The sequence below is a fragment of the Vombatus ursinus genome, unplaced genomic scaffold (genome assembly GCF_900497805.2).
Source record: "Vombatus ursinus unplaced genomic scaffold, bare-nosed wombat genome assembly UNPS02014877.1, whole genome shotgun sequence".
Taxonomy (NCBI): domain Eukaryota; kingdom Metazoa; phylum Chordata; class Mammalia; order Diprotodontia; family Vombatidae; genus Vombatus; species Vombatus ursinus.
This window is the reverse complement of record NW_020954655.1, coordinates 300,775-317,410: the sequence shown is the minus strand read 5'-3', so window position 1 is coordinate 317,410 and position 16,636 is coordinate 300,775. Positions and strand designations below refer to the sequence as shown.

Sequence of the window (16,636 nt, the reverse complement as noted above, 5' to 3'; positions counted from 1 at the left end):
AAAAAAAAAAAAAAAAAAAAAAAAAAAAAAAAAAAAAAAAAAAAAGTTCAACAATGGCTGGTAGGTGGAACAGTGGATAAAGAGCTGGAATCTGGAATATCTGAGTTCAAATCAACCCTCTGACAATTACTAGTTGTGTGACCCCGGGTTAGTCACTTAACCTCTGTTTGCCTCAGTTTCCCCAACTGTAAAATGGGGATAATTACACTATCTCCTAGGGTTGTTTGTGAGGACCAAATGAGATATTTGTAAAGTGCTTAGCACAGTGCCTGGCACATAGTAGGTGCTATATAAATGCTTGTTTCCTTAAGGAGATGACTTCCCTAAACATCATTAAATCTATAAAAGGTATATTTCCAAAAATGGAGCTTAAAGAGGTACAGTTTGGTAACTAGTGAGAAGATGGGAGTACAGGGAGGGAGGGGGAGAAAATGGTAATGCAAATCAAGTCAGGGACGAGGAGTCAATAGTACTAGTTTCTCTTGCTGGTTTCTATTGCCAGCCCCACTCTAGGTCCTTGATATTTTAGCTAGGCCTATTCCAGCTAACATACAACATTCTTGAATAGAATAGATTTGTAAAATCATAAATTTAGAGCTAGACAGGATCTTAGAAATCACCTAATCCAATTCCTTACTTTACAAAGGAGGAGACTGCCCCAGAGGGATTTAAGTGGCCTGCCCAAAGTCACACAGGTAGGAAGTAACAGCCAGGATTTGAACCCAGGTCCTCCAGTTCCAAAGCTGGCACTCCTTCCATTATGCCACACTGCCCTGTTGCCACCTGTATGGTGGGCACCATGTCTGAGTTGTCATTCTGTCTAAACCAAGGGCTGGCTCTCAACCTTTTTTAAGTCAGGGATCCCTTTGGCAGTCTGATGACACCTATGGACCTGGAAATGCCAAACTGCAGTTAGAAGTTATCGAAAAAAGAGGCTTTATTCTTCACCCTCCACCAACAGTTCACAAATTCCCTAAAATGTATCCTTAGACCCCAACTTAAGAACTCTGGTTTAGACTATAGCAATGACTGTCAGACTTTCTGCACTAATAGTATCTTGAAAACATTTAAGAGAAGTAATATATCACTCGCCTCAACCACACCTCTAACATATTAAATGTTGCATGAAATGTATTAAGTTTATATGAATAAAAATAATTGTTTTCTCAAAAATCTGAATATTTCACAACAACCTTTGAGGAAACTAGAGCTTTCTTGAGGGTGCTGCAAAACTAAGGCTGAGAATTAATTGTTCTATCAAAAAAAAACCAAACAAACAAGGTCAGGCACTTCATTTATAAGTAAACAAGGCAGAATTGTAGACTGATGCATGTAAATGCTTAATGGGATAGGATCGTACTAAGTATTAGAAAAATGCAATGTTTTTCTTTTTCCCAAAGCCTTTAATGTGGTGATTCTAAAACTTAGAATGGCAAAATACCCAATTATTGGAAGTGTTTAAGACAATGAGTGGTCACTTGTCAGGGTGGTTTTAAAGGGGATTCTTACATGAGGAGACAGTGGACTAGATGTCTTTAAGGTCCCTTCCAGCCCTAAGAGCTTATGATTCTCTTTCAATGGAGGCAGAGACGAACCATGAAACTCACCCCCTACCCTCAGTTAAATTCACATCAATGTGACTGAGTAAATTCATTTCTTTTAGAAACAAATACATATTTTGTAGAATATTTAGAAGGCAAAAGGCTGGGTGTTATGAAATGAAATGATAACAAAGGGACCCCAAGTGGTATAATGTCAAGTTCACAATTAAGACATCCAGTACTTAAAGCCAATCTTACCAGATTATTAATCTCTACAGGGACACAACATCAGCAGGTGGTTGCATATTACGTCAAAAGCATAACTGTATATTAAACGCTTGTCCAGGAATGTTGTATGTTCAAATTGTACTGGTTATACATGTAAAAGCAACATTCAGGTTAGGAAAGAGGAAGCAAAAGAAATGAGGAACAACAGGAATAAAGCTAAGAAAAGGGAACCTACCTTTATTTTCCCCTTAACAAAACTAGCAATATCTTCTTTATTATCAAATACAGACAATGTATGCAGCAGGTTTTGTTCTAACCACTCCCAATGCTGATTAATCTCCTCTAAAGTTGCTCCTAGAATAAGAAACAAGAAGATGTGAAGAATTTAAAAACTCATACACAGATGAAATATATTTTCAAATATAATGGAACCCATGATTTCCATTGCTTCTAGCTACTTTTCACTTAAACACAGACTCACAGGATCATGGAGTTGGAGAGTCATCCATTCTAACCAACACCTGCAAAAAAATCCGCTTCTGCAACATCCTTAACAAGTAATCATCCTGCCTTCAGGTGAATGCTTCTGGTCATAAGAGAATCCAATACCTCATGAGGTACCCCAATCCACTTTGAGACAGCTCTAATTTTTTTTAAATTACCTTACACCAAGTCCAAATTTTCTAAAGCATAGATAGGTCTGACCATGCTCAATGACCTCCAGTGGCTCCCTATCTCCTCCAGGATTCCATTTAAAGCCCTTCACAGTCTGCCACCTTTCTACCTTTCCAGGCTTCTTAGACTTCACCCTCCCCCCACCCTCTCCATTAGCTCTATAATCTATCAACCTTCTTGCACTCCCTTGAACACTGCACTCCATTTCCCAACTCTGTGACTACACTGGCAGTCCACCATGTCTAGAATGCTCTGCCCCTCTTAGTTTTCCTGGCTTCCTTCAAGATTTAACTCAAATCTCACTTTCTGCAGGAAACCTTTCCCAATCCACTCTACGGCTAGTGACTTCCTTTCTGAGATTATGTTTCATTTACTACACACACACACACACACACACACACGCACACACAGAGTAGGTGGCACAATGGATAGAACACTGGGCTTAGAATCGAGAAGGCTCATCTTCTTGAGGTCACTCTGGCCTCAGACTCTTATTAGCTGTGTCACTCTGGACAAGTTACTTAACCCTATTTGACCCAGTTTCTCATCTGTAAAATTAGCTGGAGAAGGAAATGGCAAACCACTTCATTATCTTTGCCAAGAAAACCCCAAAATGGGGTCACGAAGAGTTGAATAGGGCAGAAATGACTGAACTCAACACCACACACAAATATGTGTATGTATCTATATATTACATGTACTTCATTAGAATATTGGGGGAAATTGGAAATGCTAAATTTGCCTTTATTCAAAAACACCAGTGGCTCCCTATTACTTCAACGATCAAATATAAAATCCTCTGTTTGGCATTGAAAATCCTTTACAACTGGGTCCTTTCCTACCTTTTCAGTCATCTCATACTTTACTCTCCTCCATATAATGTATAGTCCAATGACACTGGTCTTCTTATTCCCTGAATGTGACACTCCATTCTCCAGATGCTATGCCTTTTCACTGGCTATCATCCTTCCCTCTGTGGGCACCCGCAATTTATCTACATACACATACACATAAAATATATGTATTATATTATATATATACTATATAAATATATTTGTATATATACATTATATATGTATCTATACTTATATAATGTATATGTGTATTATGTGATATGTATATATACATAAGTGTGTATAAAACATGTATATGTATATATACATACATATATACACAAATAGTATATACACACAGTATATATATACACGACATACATACACACACACATGCTTAATAAATGTTAGCTGACAGGTTGACTGATCTCTGCCTCCTGGCTTCTATGGCTACCTTCAAAATTCAACTCAAATTCCACCTTCTGAAATCCTTTACTGGTGCCTTCTTCCTCCCTGCCCCCTCCTCCATGTACCTCTGAGATTACCTATTTACACTCTATGTGTATTACTTATTCAATTTTTGCATATTTTCTCACACACCTCCCCCCTCTCCCCACCCCCATTAGAATATGAACTCTTGGAGGGCAGGAATCACATTTTTGCCTTACTTTGCATCTCTAATGCTTACCACAGTGCTTGGCATACAGGAAGCACTTAATAAATGCTAGCTGACTAATAATGCTCTCATATTTCACAGGAAGAACATACAAGAATTGGTGGTGGTGGTTTTTTTATTGTACACATTTGAAAACAAAATATATAATTTAAGCAATTTAATTAAAGCAATACTTTTATAAGTACAAAACAACACACTCTTTTTAAAGAAAAAAAAAGCTTAGTATTTTTAGTTCTTTAGATTGGGTTCCAAGCAATCTCAAAGTAAGCATAATTCTGATATTCAAAGGTAATGAGTGCTCCCAGGATATCTGGCAAAGGAAACTGGGCAATCTATATTAGGTGAGAAAGGCCAGATTTTCCTAATGGGAAATATAGAACATAGTAAACATTTCAAAGATACTTTAGGGGGCCAAAAACACGCCCCTCCAAAAAAAAAATAGGCTTTTGAGCAGAATCTAACCAAAATAGTATGTCTGGTCATTCTAGGCCAGAAACAAAAAGGTACAATTTTCACAGGTTTTGTACCTAGAGTCTGTGCATTCTGCAGAAACGTGTTTTGCTATGTCATTTGCAGTTTGTCTTTGTCCAAAGTATAAATTTGAATGAAGGTTTTTTTACTTCTTATATAATATGTCCCTGTATTAAAAAGAAAAAAATTGCTTTTCACAAAATGCATCAGGAAATTCTTTATGAATCAGCATGATATAGTTGACAGACAGTTAAAGTCTTGTCAGGAAAATCTGGGTTTAAGTCTGACATACCCCAGCTCTGGGTGACCCTGGACGTAGAGCTCTAGACAACTCTAAATTGCAGAGAAGGTGTTGACCTTTGTTAGTTTACTCATCTAGTAGTTGCCTACACTAATGAAATCAAAGATTTGTGTATGTATACATGTTACGTACACGTGTTTCAGGGCAGCTAGGTGGTACAGTGGATAGAGCTTGGGCCTAGTGTCTGGAAGACTCACCTTGCTGAATTCAAATCTGACCTCAGACACTCACTAGTTGTGTGACCCTGGGCAAGTCATGAAACCCTGTTTGCCTGCGTTTCCTCATCTGTAAAATGAGCTGGAGAAGAAAATGGAAATCACTCCAGTATCTTTGCCAACAAAACCCCAAATGGAGTCATGAACGGTCAGACACTACTGATAGGATGGAACAAAAACTGAGAATAAGGAAAAACAACACAATCTCTACAATATTCTGAATGTCCACTGCATCCAGTTTTAAATATTGAGTTTCATACTACAAAATAAGATCCTACAAAAGGTTGTCCTTCTACTCTCCACTAAAATCAGTTTGCTTCTCTTCTTACTTAGCATTTATATAGCTCTCTGTTTGGGAAGCACTTTAAAGTCATTGATGGGCTATTTCTTTCCTTCTCAAGGTCTAAGGACCTGACAATCTTAACTTCTTTTGTTTTAAGGAAGATTTTTAAACCTTGTCTTTTGGTTCAGCAGATAAAAATCTAACTTCTTTCTGTTCCCAGTCCCAGTCCTAGCATCTAGCTATGGTAGTTCTGTTCCCAGTATTCTCTAGCCTTTCCTCGATTCCTCTTCTTCCTGCTTTCAGTGTTTGGAAACCCTTGATTTTTGCAGGTCCCCTAATCCTTGTACTTCTCTTAATTCCTGTAAAGTTCACCAAAGGCTACCCAGTCTGTCTCTCTGTGAAACTTTCTGGCCTTTCTCCACTTTAGACTTACTTTGCACCACCCTCTATTTTCTGAGATCTTTAACTGGCTAGTTTTGTGGGTTAGAACAATATGATCTACTTTGGTCTGGTCCCCCATGTTGATCAATTACCTTTTTCTCCATTTATAGAAATGATATACTTTTAATTCCATATAGTTGCCTTATAAACATGTCGCTATTAATTATAAGGAAGACCAAGCACGAACCTGCAAGTGGAATAAGTGCCTAAAGTGCACAGTTCATCATGTCAGGTGTTGTGCTGTTTTTTGTCCTTTGTTCTTGAAGAGGACCATGACATCAGGAAGGTGATGTCTTGACTTGCAAGTGAACTGGATTTAAGCGAGGCAGGGCTGTGCAAAGTCACCCACCTCACTTTCTCCTCCAGAGCCATCTGGGTCCAGTGGCAAGATAGAGATAAGGAGAATTGGAGATGGCCCCGGATGCAGTGGGAGACCTTGACCTTTTTAAGTTATGTTAGGTACTGGGAATGCTAAGACAAAGCTAAGTGATCTCTTGCCATTTCCATATACTTATCTTCAGTATTAACTCTGTATTAGCCATTTTTGCTTAGCCCTTTCCAGGTCAAAAATCATCCTCTGTCAGAGAAAACAAACAAAATAAGAAATGAACTCCATCTTCTTTCCATTCTTAATTATCATAATCCTATCTACTACCAGGACTATCTTTTTCTTAGGTTTATCTTTCCTTCAATACAGCATTAAAAAACACCCCCTTTTCATACCTTACCAGCCTCGAACTCATTCTGAGAATTAGTGCTCCAGCTTCCTTTTTACAGGACTATGCCAAACTTTTTTAAAAAAATTATTATTCATCCTTCATTATCTGTTTTACTTCCATCTTTACTCCTGGTGTGTCTCTTCACAGTTTTTTGGGGGGCGAGTGAGGCAGTTGGGGTTAAGTGACTTGCCCAGGGTCACACAGCTAGTTAAGTGTCAAGTGTCTGATCTGAGACTGAATTTGAATCCAGGTCCTCCTGACTCCATGGCCAGTGCTCTATCCACTTTGCCACCTAGCTGCCCCTCTTCATATCTTTTTAAAATCTGTGAATTCTTCATCAGTCTTTTTTTCCCCAAACCACTAACCATTTCCTCTTTTAAATGGACTTATTTCTCTTTGTGTCTTCAGAATTTCATCCGTAAGATCCTCCCATCCTTTTGGGTTGACTTGCCATACAGAATTTTAGCCTGTGGGATACATCTATCCTTTCTCTAAACCCTTTGAAACCTACTTTACTAAATGTCCAGCTGTCCTCTCCAATAGCACAAAATTTTTAAATGGAGTTTAATGATACTCAATAAACAGTTATTAAGTGCCTTCTGTTTCAGGCACTGTGCTAAGTGCTGGGGATACAAAAAGAGGCAAAAGACAGTTTTTGCCCCCAAGGAGCTCAAAATCAAATGGGGGAAACAACAAGCAAACACATATGTACAAACAAGCTACGTGCAGGATAAATAGGAAAGAATTAACAGAGGGAAGATACTAGAATTAAGAGGGGTTGGGGAAGGCTTCCTGTAGAACAGGGGATTTTAGTTGAGATTTAAAAGAAGGCAGGGAAGTCAGGAGGCAGTAATGAGGTGGGAGAATACTCCACACATGGGGGACAACCAGAGAAAATGCCTGGAACTGAGAGGTAGAGTCTCACTTGTGGAACAGCAAGAAAGTCACTGTCACTGGACCAAAGAGTACATTGCAGGGAGAACAACATCTAAGTAACATGTAAAGGTAATGGGGGCTAGGTGCTAAATGGTTATGAATGCTAAACAGAGGCTTTTGTATTTGATCCTGGAGGGCATGTTTATAGGCAGTAGAGAAGGACAAACTAGTAGACAGAGAGAGACTGAAAATAAGTGATAAAGTGGGGATAATGGGGGGGACAACCTGTTAGAGACAAGATGGAATGGGATAGCTTGAGCATATAGAAGGGTTAGCCCTGGTAAGGAGTAGAACCACTTTATCATGTGAGACAGGGGTGAAGGATATGAGAGTAGATGAGAGCACCTGAGTGATAAGAGATGAGGAAGAGGGGAGGAAAGAGCTCATGGTGAATGGCCTCAACTTTTTTTGTCAAATATGAAGCAAGATTCTCAGCTGAGAGGGGAGGATGACAGGGAGACATGGAAGGTTTGAGAAGGAATGGAAAGATTTGGAAGAGCTGCTGTGGAGAATAGAAGAGTGAATTGATAAGGCCCGTATAATAGGATTCCCTAGCAACAGTGGGGGTCCAGTTGAGACTGTGTAACATAAATTCATAGTAGACCTAATCAGAATGGTTATATTTTTCTTTATCTTCATTCAGCATTGCATGTGTTGGAACTAAGGCAGCAAATGGTGGAGTGATCCAAGGCTAAGACTTAGCAGGTTGCAATCAAAGAAATGTTAAGGGGGCTAGAGATACAAGAGAGGATTACTGAATTGATTCTCAAAAGGGTCAAGATGAGGAAAAGAAGAGAAAGTAGTGAGTGCAGGGGGGATGCCTGGGAGAGAATTGAGGGGTCATGGGATTAGAGGTTATGGTGAGGATGAAAAGTAGGATTTGGTGAGGGAAGGCTAAGGGAGAGGTGAAAAGTCATTAGATCATGGTGAGGTAAGAGAATTTAGGAATTCTTTAACATGGAGATGTTACATTTGTGGGTGATGGCAAAATCAAGGATATGACCATCTTTATGTGTGGCTAAGGTGGGGTAGAGGAGTAGGTCAGTCATAGAAAGTGAGTAGGTTGAAGAACTAAGTGGTTAGGGTGTTTGAAGGAAAATTAATATGTATGTTGAAGTTCCCTAGTATAAGGAATAGTCACTGCCCTTCAAAATTCCCATCATTTCTCCTAGTTACTGAGAATTGTAACTAGCATAGAATTCTTCCTTATTGGTTCCTCCATCTTTGAAGGTCAAAATGATCATTAAAGCAAGTCAAGAAATTATTGGCTGTTCTGCTTTTGGCAGACAGAATGCTTCACCAAATGTCTAGATAACTGAGGCCTCTTATCACTACTCTATCATGCCAAAGTTCCAGGCTTATGATCTGTTTCTCAACCTCCTCATCTCTTTTTTCCCCACTCAGGTTGACTGGAGTGTATTCCAGTGACAATCTCACTTCTACTTTATCCAAATTGTCTCAGTCTCCCCATCTTCTGAACCTGTTTCTGGTCTTCCTCACTTAATATCTTAATACAGGGTGCTACTCTGCCTAATCTCTCCCCTAACCCCTTACCTCTCCTTTTTCTTTTAAATAAGAAATACATTTCCAAAGTGATATTACAGTCAGGAGTTTCATCCTAATATGTCTCAGTAACATATACATACATACATATATACACATATTATACACACACACACACACACACACACATATATATAGTCATTTTTATTCCTTAAATTGTGATCTCTAATTCACTTTCCTTGTTGCTCATATTTGCACATCTTGTATAGACATCTGAAGTCATAGATTTGATTGCTGGCTCCTTTCTTAGATTCTGTACACTGCATAGATGTTTGCATCTCTAATACTACTTTTCTTCCATCATTATAATTACTCTGTAGTACTACCTATATATAAATGCAAAGGCAACACTCTCCCTCCTCTCCTCTTTTGATTAGACTTGCAATATTCCAAGCAGATGTAGTCTTATCAATTCTTGCTGGATATACTCCATCCCTGGCCAGGAACTTGTAATTCCAATACTGTATTTCAAATTATGTTTTAGAAAGCCAAATCTTGTTCATAGATACCATCTTCTTAACCGGCTGTTCATTTCCCCCAAATCTGTCTCTTTCTTCTAAAGCTCTTGCCTTTGGTTGGCAGCAGGAATGAAAAAAAAAACACACCACTTGTGCCCCTGAGGTCTTCAGTTTTTTTACTCAAAATTTCATAATCTTTAGCAATGTTTTCTTGATTCTTTCTGGCAGTCTCATTTGTGCATACGTAGTAATCATCTAGTTTATCGAGTCATGGAAAGTGTCCCATCATGTCTTGGATACATGCCATAGTAAGGTCTCTAAAAGTCATCAGTTTTTCAAATAACTTCCTCAGGAGGTAGGTGATGGAAGAAGGACCTACTTAGCACTACAATGTGCCAAGCACTGTGCTAAGTGTTTACAAATATCTCATTTGATCTTCACAATAACTCTGTGAAGAAGTTGCTGTTATAATCCCCATTTTACAGCTGAGAAAACTGAGGTAAACAAAGGTTAAGTGACTAGTCCAGGGTCACATAGCTTATAAGTGTTTGAGACCAATTTTGAATTTGGGTCTTTCTCATTCCAGGCCCGGTGTTCTACCCAGTGCATCACCTAACTGCCTTAGGGCCTCCTGTCACCAGCTATCATTACTCACCTCTTCTTACTATATGATCTCACATTTAACAGAACCTATAGACCCACAACATTATTTCTTGTAAATTAAATAGCTTTTCCCTCATGAGAGTGTCCAGCTTCCTCCTCTTTAGAAAGACCCTCAAACCTGTTTCTAGCTTCAAGTATTTAGTGGTTTTCTACTATTTTTTTTTCCATGGGACATTTTTTCCATCACTCAACATTTAGACTTGGGTTAGGATTCCACTCCGCCTGTTTTTCTTCTCTGTTTTCATATCGAAGCTTCCCACCCCCTTTTAAAGGAAATCTTCATTCTCCTTGATAACCCAGGAAAGGTCTCATGGAGGAGATGGCATTTAGGCTGACCTCTAAAGTAAGCCAGGGATTCTGAGAGGCAGAGGTGAGGAGTTAGTGCATTCTAGGTATGGATGGCACCCTGTCCAAGGCATAGGGACAAGAAAAAGAGTGTTGTGTGTTGAGAAGAGCAAGAAGCAGTTTGGCTAGAAGGCAGAGGTCGTGGTAAGGAACAGTATGTAATAAACCTGGAAAGATAGGTGCAACCAGATTGTAAAGGCCTTTAAATCCCAAATGAATTTGTCTGATTCTAGAGGTAATAGGGAGCCAGGGGAGCTTTCTCAGTAGGGAAATAACTTGTACTTTAGGATTATCACCTTAGTAGCTGAGTGAAGAATAAATTGGAAAGGCAAGAGATTTGAGGCTGGGAAATCAATTAGGAGATTACTGCAACAATCTGGGTGAAAAATGACTTAGTAGTAGAGTGCCTTGCTAGGGGACAGAAGGAGATAGATGTGAAAGTAGAATTGACAAGACTTAGCAGTTGATTGGATATGGATGAAGTAAAATGAAGAGTCAAAGATGACTCAAAGGTGGTGACTTTGGAGAACTGGAAAGATGATAATGCTCGTGACAGAAATGGTAAAGTTAGGAAGAGGAGGAGTGGATTTGAAAGGGGAAAGATCATGAGTTCTATTTTGAACATGTTGAGTTTGAGATGCTTGGGTCATGTAGTTCAAAATGTCCAATGGTTTGATATGGAGGACTAGACCTCAGGACAGAAAGCAAGGAGGAATATATAGATCTGGAAATCTGTATAGAGGGAAGTGAATTAGTGGGAGTAGATGAAAGAGAGGTTATAGAGAAAAGAGGGCCTTTGGGTATATACTCAGGGTTAGGGACAGGACATAGATCCACAAAAGGAGACCAAAAAAGAAATGCCTATTAGGTGCAAAGGCAGCTAGGTGGTGCAATTGATAGACTGTTAGGCCTGGAGTCAGGAAGACTAATCTTCCTGAGTTCAAATCCAGTCTCAAACACTTACTAACTGTGTGACCTTGGGTAAGTCACTTAACTCTGCCTCAGTTCCTCACCTGTAAAATGAGCTGGAAAAGGAAATAGCAACCCCCTCCAGTAGCTTTGCCAGGAAAACCCCAAATGGGGTCACAAAGAGTCAGACACAACTGTAAAACAACTGAACAACAATAACAACTAGATATAAGGCACCATGCCAGTCACTAGGGAACATAGAAATCTAGAGCTCTTTCCTCTTGAGTTCCTTCTTTTTATTCCCATTCTTTCCTGGATAAAAATAATCAAAGCAATTTAATTTTTTTCTGTTCTTCCTTTAATTGGCTGTTCAAAACATTCTAAATGAATTTTTAAAGTTTAAATTCTATTATTTAAATAGATCATGAAAAATTACTTTTTGGGATAGCTATATAGTTTCTAACACAGGAAAATCTAAAACCAAAAGTTTTGTAAAGGCTTTAGATTAGAACTCATTGGAAATCCAACTAGCAAAATTTTAATAGTTTTGTATTATCTTTCATGTTGTAGAAATAAACTTTCCTGTATTTCAAAAATCCCTACTCTAGCACCAAGCTTCAGATTCTCAGGACAAAAGGACTGTTGTCAATTTACAAACGATCCAAAAACTGAAAAAAGTACATAGAAAACAGCTAGGCTTACAGAAGATGGTACCTACAAGGTGTGAATGAATGCCAGCCAACAATTAAGTAACAGAGGCCACCCTGATCATTCTTTCTTGACAAATTGGCTATGAAGTTTTCTATTTTAAGTTGTAGAAGGACCGGCAGCATAGAGTAGCCCATTATACTGTGAAATACATATATATTCCCTGGAAGTATTTCAGGAAATATCCCTGTCTAGATGTCTAGCTTTAACAAGAACACAAGCCACATAGAGTTGTGTTCCTAGGTTAGAGAGAAACTGTTTTCCTCTACCAATATAACAAATTACATGTTTTCTCTTAGCAACCAAATGCCTAAATGTACCACAAAACTGAAGAGTCTGCAAGCATATTCAATAAGTCAGACTGTTTAAAATTACAAAGCAGGCAGTCAAAAATCAGGTTTTTCAATCTACTACTATGCAAATACTAGGTTTAAAGGCAACAAGTGGCTACCTGAATAGAAGCATTATATAAGTTCCCAACAGTTTAACATACTTCATTACTATATATAGGCTTAACCTTACACACAGTATTTTAAGGAAGACAAAACAATGGTCAATGATGTTAAACTAGTGGAAAAGTTAAACTAGGGAAAGTGTTGAAATGAACCTCAAGAGCATATACCAAAGTGCTTTCCAAGGTCTCACAGAATTTCAGCACACTAATACCATATTTACATATAGATTTTCACCCCTTGTGAATTTCCGAAGTGCACACATTGTGAGAAGAAAATAAATAAAAACATTAACCTACATAATTCCCACATTTCAATCAATCCACTCAACAAACATTTATTGAGTACCTATTAGGTGTGGGTTGCTTCCAACTTAGAAACGACCAATTCTTTTCTAAGTAGAATCTACTTTGTTCTTGTCAATACAAAGGGCTAAATAATTTTAAATGGGCTTTATTGATGCCTTTTGTTTTTACATTATAGTCATTTGTAAATATAAACTTCTCCTTCCTAGTGACCCAGAATTAAACACTCCTTTGTTACAAAGGGAAAAAAAAGTTAAGCAAAAAAAAAAAAAGAATACAATGATCACATCTGATCATTTTAGGCAACCTCCTACACTCAGTAACAACAATAACAACAACAATAATATCTAACATTTATACAGAGCTTACTACTTGCCACCACTATGCTTAGGGCTTTACAATTATTATCTCGTTTGATCCTCACAACTGCCCTGAGGTGTAGGTGCCATTATTATCTTCAATTTATAGATGAAGAAACTGAGGCAAATGGAGGTTAAATGACTTGCCCAGGATCACACAGCTAAAAGATGCTTGAGCCTGAATTTGAACTCAGATCTTTCTGACTTTAGTTCTGGTGCTCTATCCATTGCATCATCTAGCTACCATTATCCCTCACATCTCTGCAGAAATGGAAAATAATGACTCGGATCAGTATTCACTCCTCTAATCCCTCTTCAGATGCCTTTCTTTTCTTTACTTATCTTTTTCTCTTCTACCTCAATTTTCTGGTAAAACTGATGGGTTTTATCCTGAATATCCTGAATGCACTTCCAACTTTCTGGAGAAATGGGGAGTGAGATGGAGCTACAGTAATGAGTTAAAAAGTGGCTTATCCACAAAATCACAAACTTTAAAGGCTAAGAAAGCCTAACTATAAACCCTATTATCTATGTTAATTTCCTAGTCTCTCTCAAAGACACATGGCCATCTCAATTCTCTTTTTCCAAATGGCATTTTTCAAGATTTTGAAGAACCAATTCCTCCAGAAATGAAGTAAATTTCTGGAGATCTGAAGCAGGTACCCTTTTTTGCAGAGAGCCTATCTATGGAGAAACTTGGATCCAAAGGGAGCAGCTGCAGCAAAGCAATAAACAGCTCAAGTAGGAGGAAAGAGCCCCTCGGAAAGCCCCAAGGGGCTCTAGAGCTGGGATTTCTAGCCCTTTCTTTGCAGCACTGTGCCTCTAATCACTTGAAGGATGTTACAAAGTCTATTTAAAAATAAACCTCAAAACAAAATTTGTTTAAATACAAAAAATTAACTCATATCATACATGGCACTTCTAGGAGATTTTCAAAAATAATGAAAGTTAAAAACACACACACACACACACACACACACACAGAGAAAGAGAGAGAGAGAGAGAGAGAGAGAGAAAATTACTCTTCTAGGATTTCTAAGTGATTCTTTGCCAAGCCTGTAAGGGAAATACAAGGTTACTCTAGCTGTAAGGGAAATAGGAGGTCATTCTACCCCCTGGCAGATTTCAATGGCTAACCTAGTGTACTCAGTAGTGATTGGTTTAAGGGACTGACTCCTGCAAAGAGCTCTTTCTAATGACACCTTAATCAACTGGTCTTGGCAAAGCTGACGCTATTGTCTTTAAGTCCCAGTGGATTATTTGGTTTGAATTCATCTGTGTAAAAAAAAGATGTAAGTATATACAAATTGAACAATTCAATTTCTGTGTTTTCTGTAAAAGTGCTAGGAGGTTTAATCCAAAAACATCATGGGATTTCTCTTTACACTCCATGTTACTTTACTAGTCATTACTGGCCTGCCACTTCAAGAGATGTGCTGTGTCACATCTAGTGCTCAGTGGGTAAATATGGTGGTCAGAATTCAATCTATATTGAGGCCAAATCATTAAAAAAAAAGGGGGGGGAACACTGGGGTACCTTTTGGTAGAATCATGTCATTATAAACTCTGGAAAATTACACTGAACCTGGGTTCTGTATTAATAGAGAGGATAAGAGTCTGAGGAAGTAACCTTTTACAAACTAATAATAGAAAAAGAAGAAATGTATCTCCAGTTTTCAGCCCACAGGATTTAATCTGTGCAGGCTCATTTCAAGGGCTGTTTTACCAAGCTTTTTTCTCCATTAGGAAGATGGCGCTGGAGCAAGACTCACAATTTAGTCACGTGCAAGTTTGAATTGTGAGACTGTGGGGATGAAAAAAGGAGCTATCGTGTTAATATGCCAAGAATGACCCTATTCCACCTAACAGGCATTTGAAATACAGAAATCTTTGAGGGAAAGCTGAAAAAAAATGTTTTGGAGCTTTCAAATCAATCTCATCCTTGCCTGATGCATTCAACCAATTAATAACACTTCCTACCCAGTACTACCACAGACAACTAAGTGAAAATTACAGCTCTGTAATGGCCACTGCCAGGAAGACACATACCCTTAACCAGAGCTAGAATTTCAGGGAACTAGTTTTAAAAGTCCCAACACAGGCCTTGCTTGGTTGAAATCCATTCAGAGTCATGTGACCCAACTTCAAAGCATAAGCAAGCAGGTTAAAACAGGTACATTTTTAAATCCCTGACAACCTTCTTCCTTCTCTTCCCATCTAATCCAAACACCTCTTACCTCCTACATTAAAAAATCTAGTTATAACCTCACACATTAAGTATTCAATCATAAGTTTCTATAAACATTCTCAAAGAGTGAAAAGATTTGACCAAATCCAACATCAGTGACCCTTTAGGGGGGGATAGAAGACATTTGTTTTTATTAAATGTTGCTAAAGGTTTTTGAGATGTTTTTAATATTTGCTCACTTTTTATCTCAAGAAAAATGAAATTCACCTATTTGGATCTTCATTTTAAGAAAGACACTATGGCATACCAGAAAGGGTGCTGGATTTGGAATAAAAATGTCCTAAGTCCAAATTAGGCCTCAGACACTAGGACCCTGGACAAGACATTTAGTTTCTCTCACATTCATTTTTTCATCTGTAAAATAGGAATAACAATACCTGTGGTTCATATATTCCAGGGCTATTGCGTAAAGATTGAAAGAAGTCAAAAGCAATATATAAATATAGATATAGATATATATACATATATATATATACACATACGTGTGTGTGTGTGTGTGTAATGCTTTACNGTAAAGATTGAAAGAAGTCAAAAGCAATATATAAATATAGATATAGATATATATACATATACATATATATATACACATACGTGTGTGTGTGTGTGTGTGTGTGTGTATGTAATGCTTTATAAACCTTAAAGCATAATATCTATGACAATGATAATGGCTTCCAGCAGAGTTAAGTGAGGAATATTTTATGCCAAAAAACTTCTGAATTTGGAGTTAGGAAAGATCTAGGTTTAAATCCTGCCTCTGACTCTTACTAACCATTGAACCAAAAGCAAATTACTTAATCTCTTTAAATTTTAATTTGCTCATCATGACCTGGAGTCAGGAAGACTCATCTTCCGAGAGTTCAAATCTGGCCTCACACTAGCTGTGTGATCCTGGGCAAGTCACTTAACCCTGTTTGCCTCCGTTTCCTCATCTGCAAAATGAGCTGGAGAAGAAAATGGTGAGCCTCCCCAGTATCTTTGTGAGGAAAACCCCAAATGAGGTTACAAAGAGTCAGACATGATTGAAAAACAATCAAACAACAACAAAATGAGTATACCAGTAATATCTGCCTCACTAGGGTATTGTAAGGGTCACATGAGATCAAATATGTAAAAATGCCTTTGCAAACTAAAATACTATCTAAATGTCAGCTATTATTATCATTATTGATTAGACTTTCAGTCTCAAGCAATTCATACATTTAGTAGAACTGTTACTGTAGAAAGCTCCAAGATCATAGAATATTAGTGCTGAAAAGAACCTGGGATTTTGAAGAGGCAGAATTACGTTATACAAAAAGCCGTGGAGT

At 38.0% G+C, this 16,636-nt stretch overlaps 1 protein-coding gene across 1 annotated transcript in view; it reads right to left on the bottom strand.

The window, feature by feature from the left end:
- TBC1D8 (TBC1 domain family member 8) overlaps positions 1-16,636 on the bottom strand; it is a 126,133-nt gene that overhangs the window by 46,119 nt on the left and 63,378 nt on the right. The window contains exon 3 of the mRNA XM_027842575.1: positions 2,005-2,123. Within this exon, the coding sequence (XP_027698376.1) occupies positions 2,005-2,123 (119 nt within the window). The remainder of the gene's footprint in view (positions 1-2,004; positions 2,124-16,636) is intronic.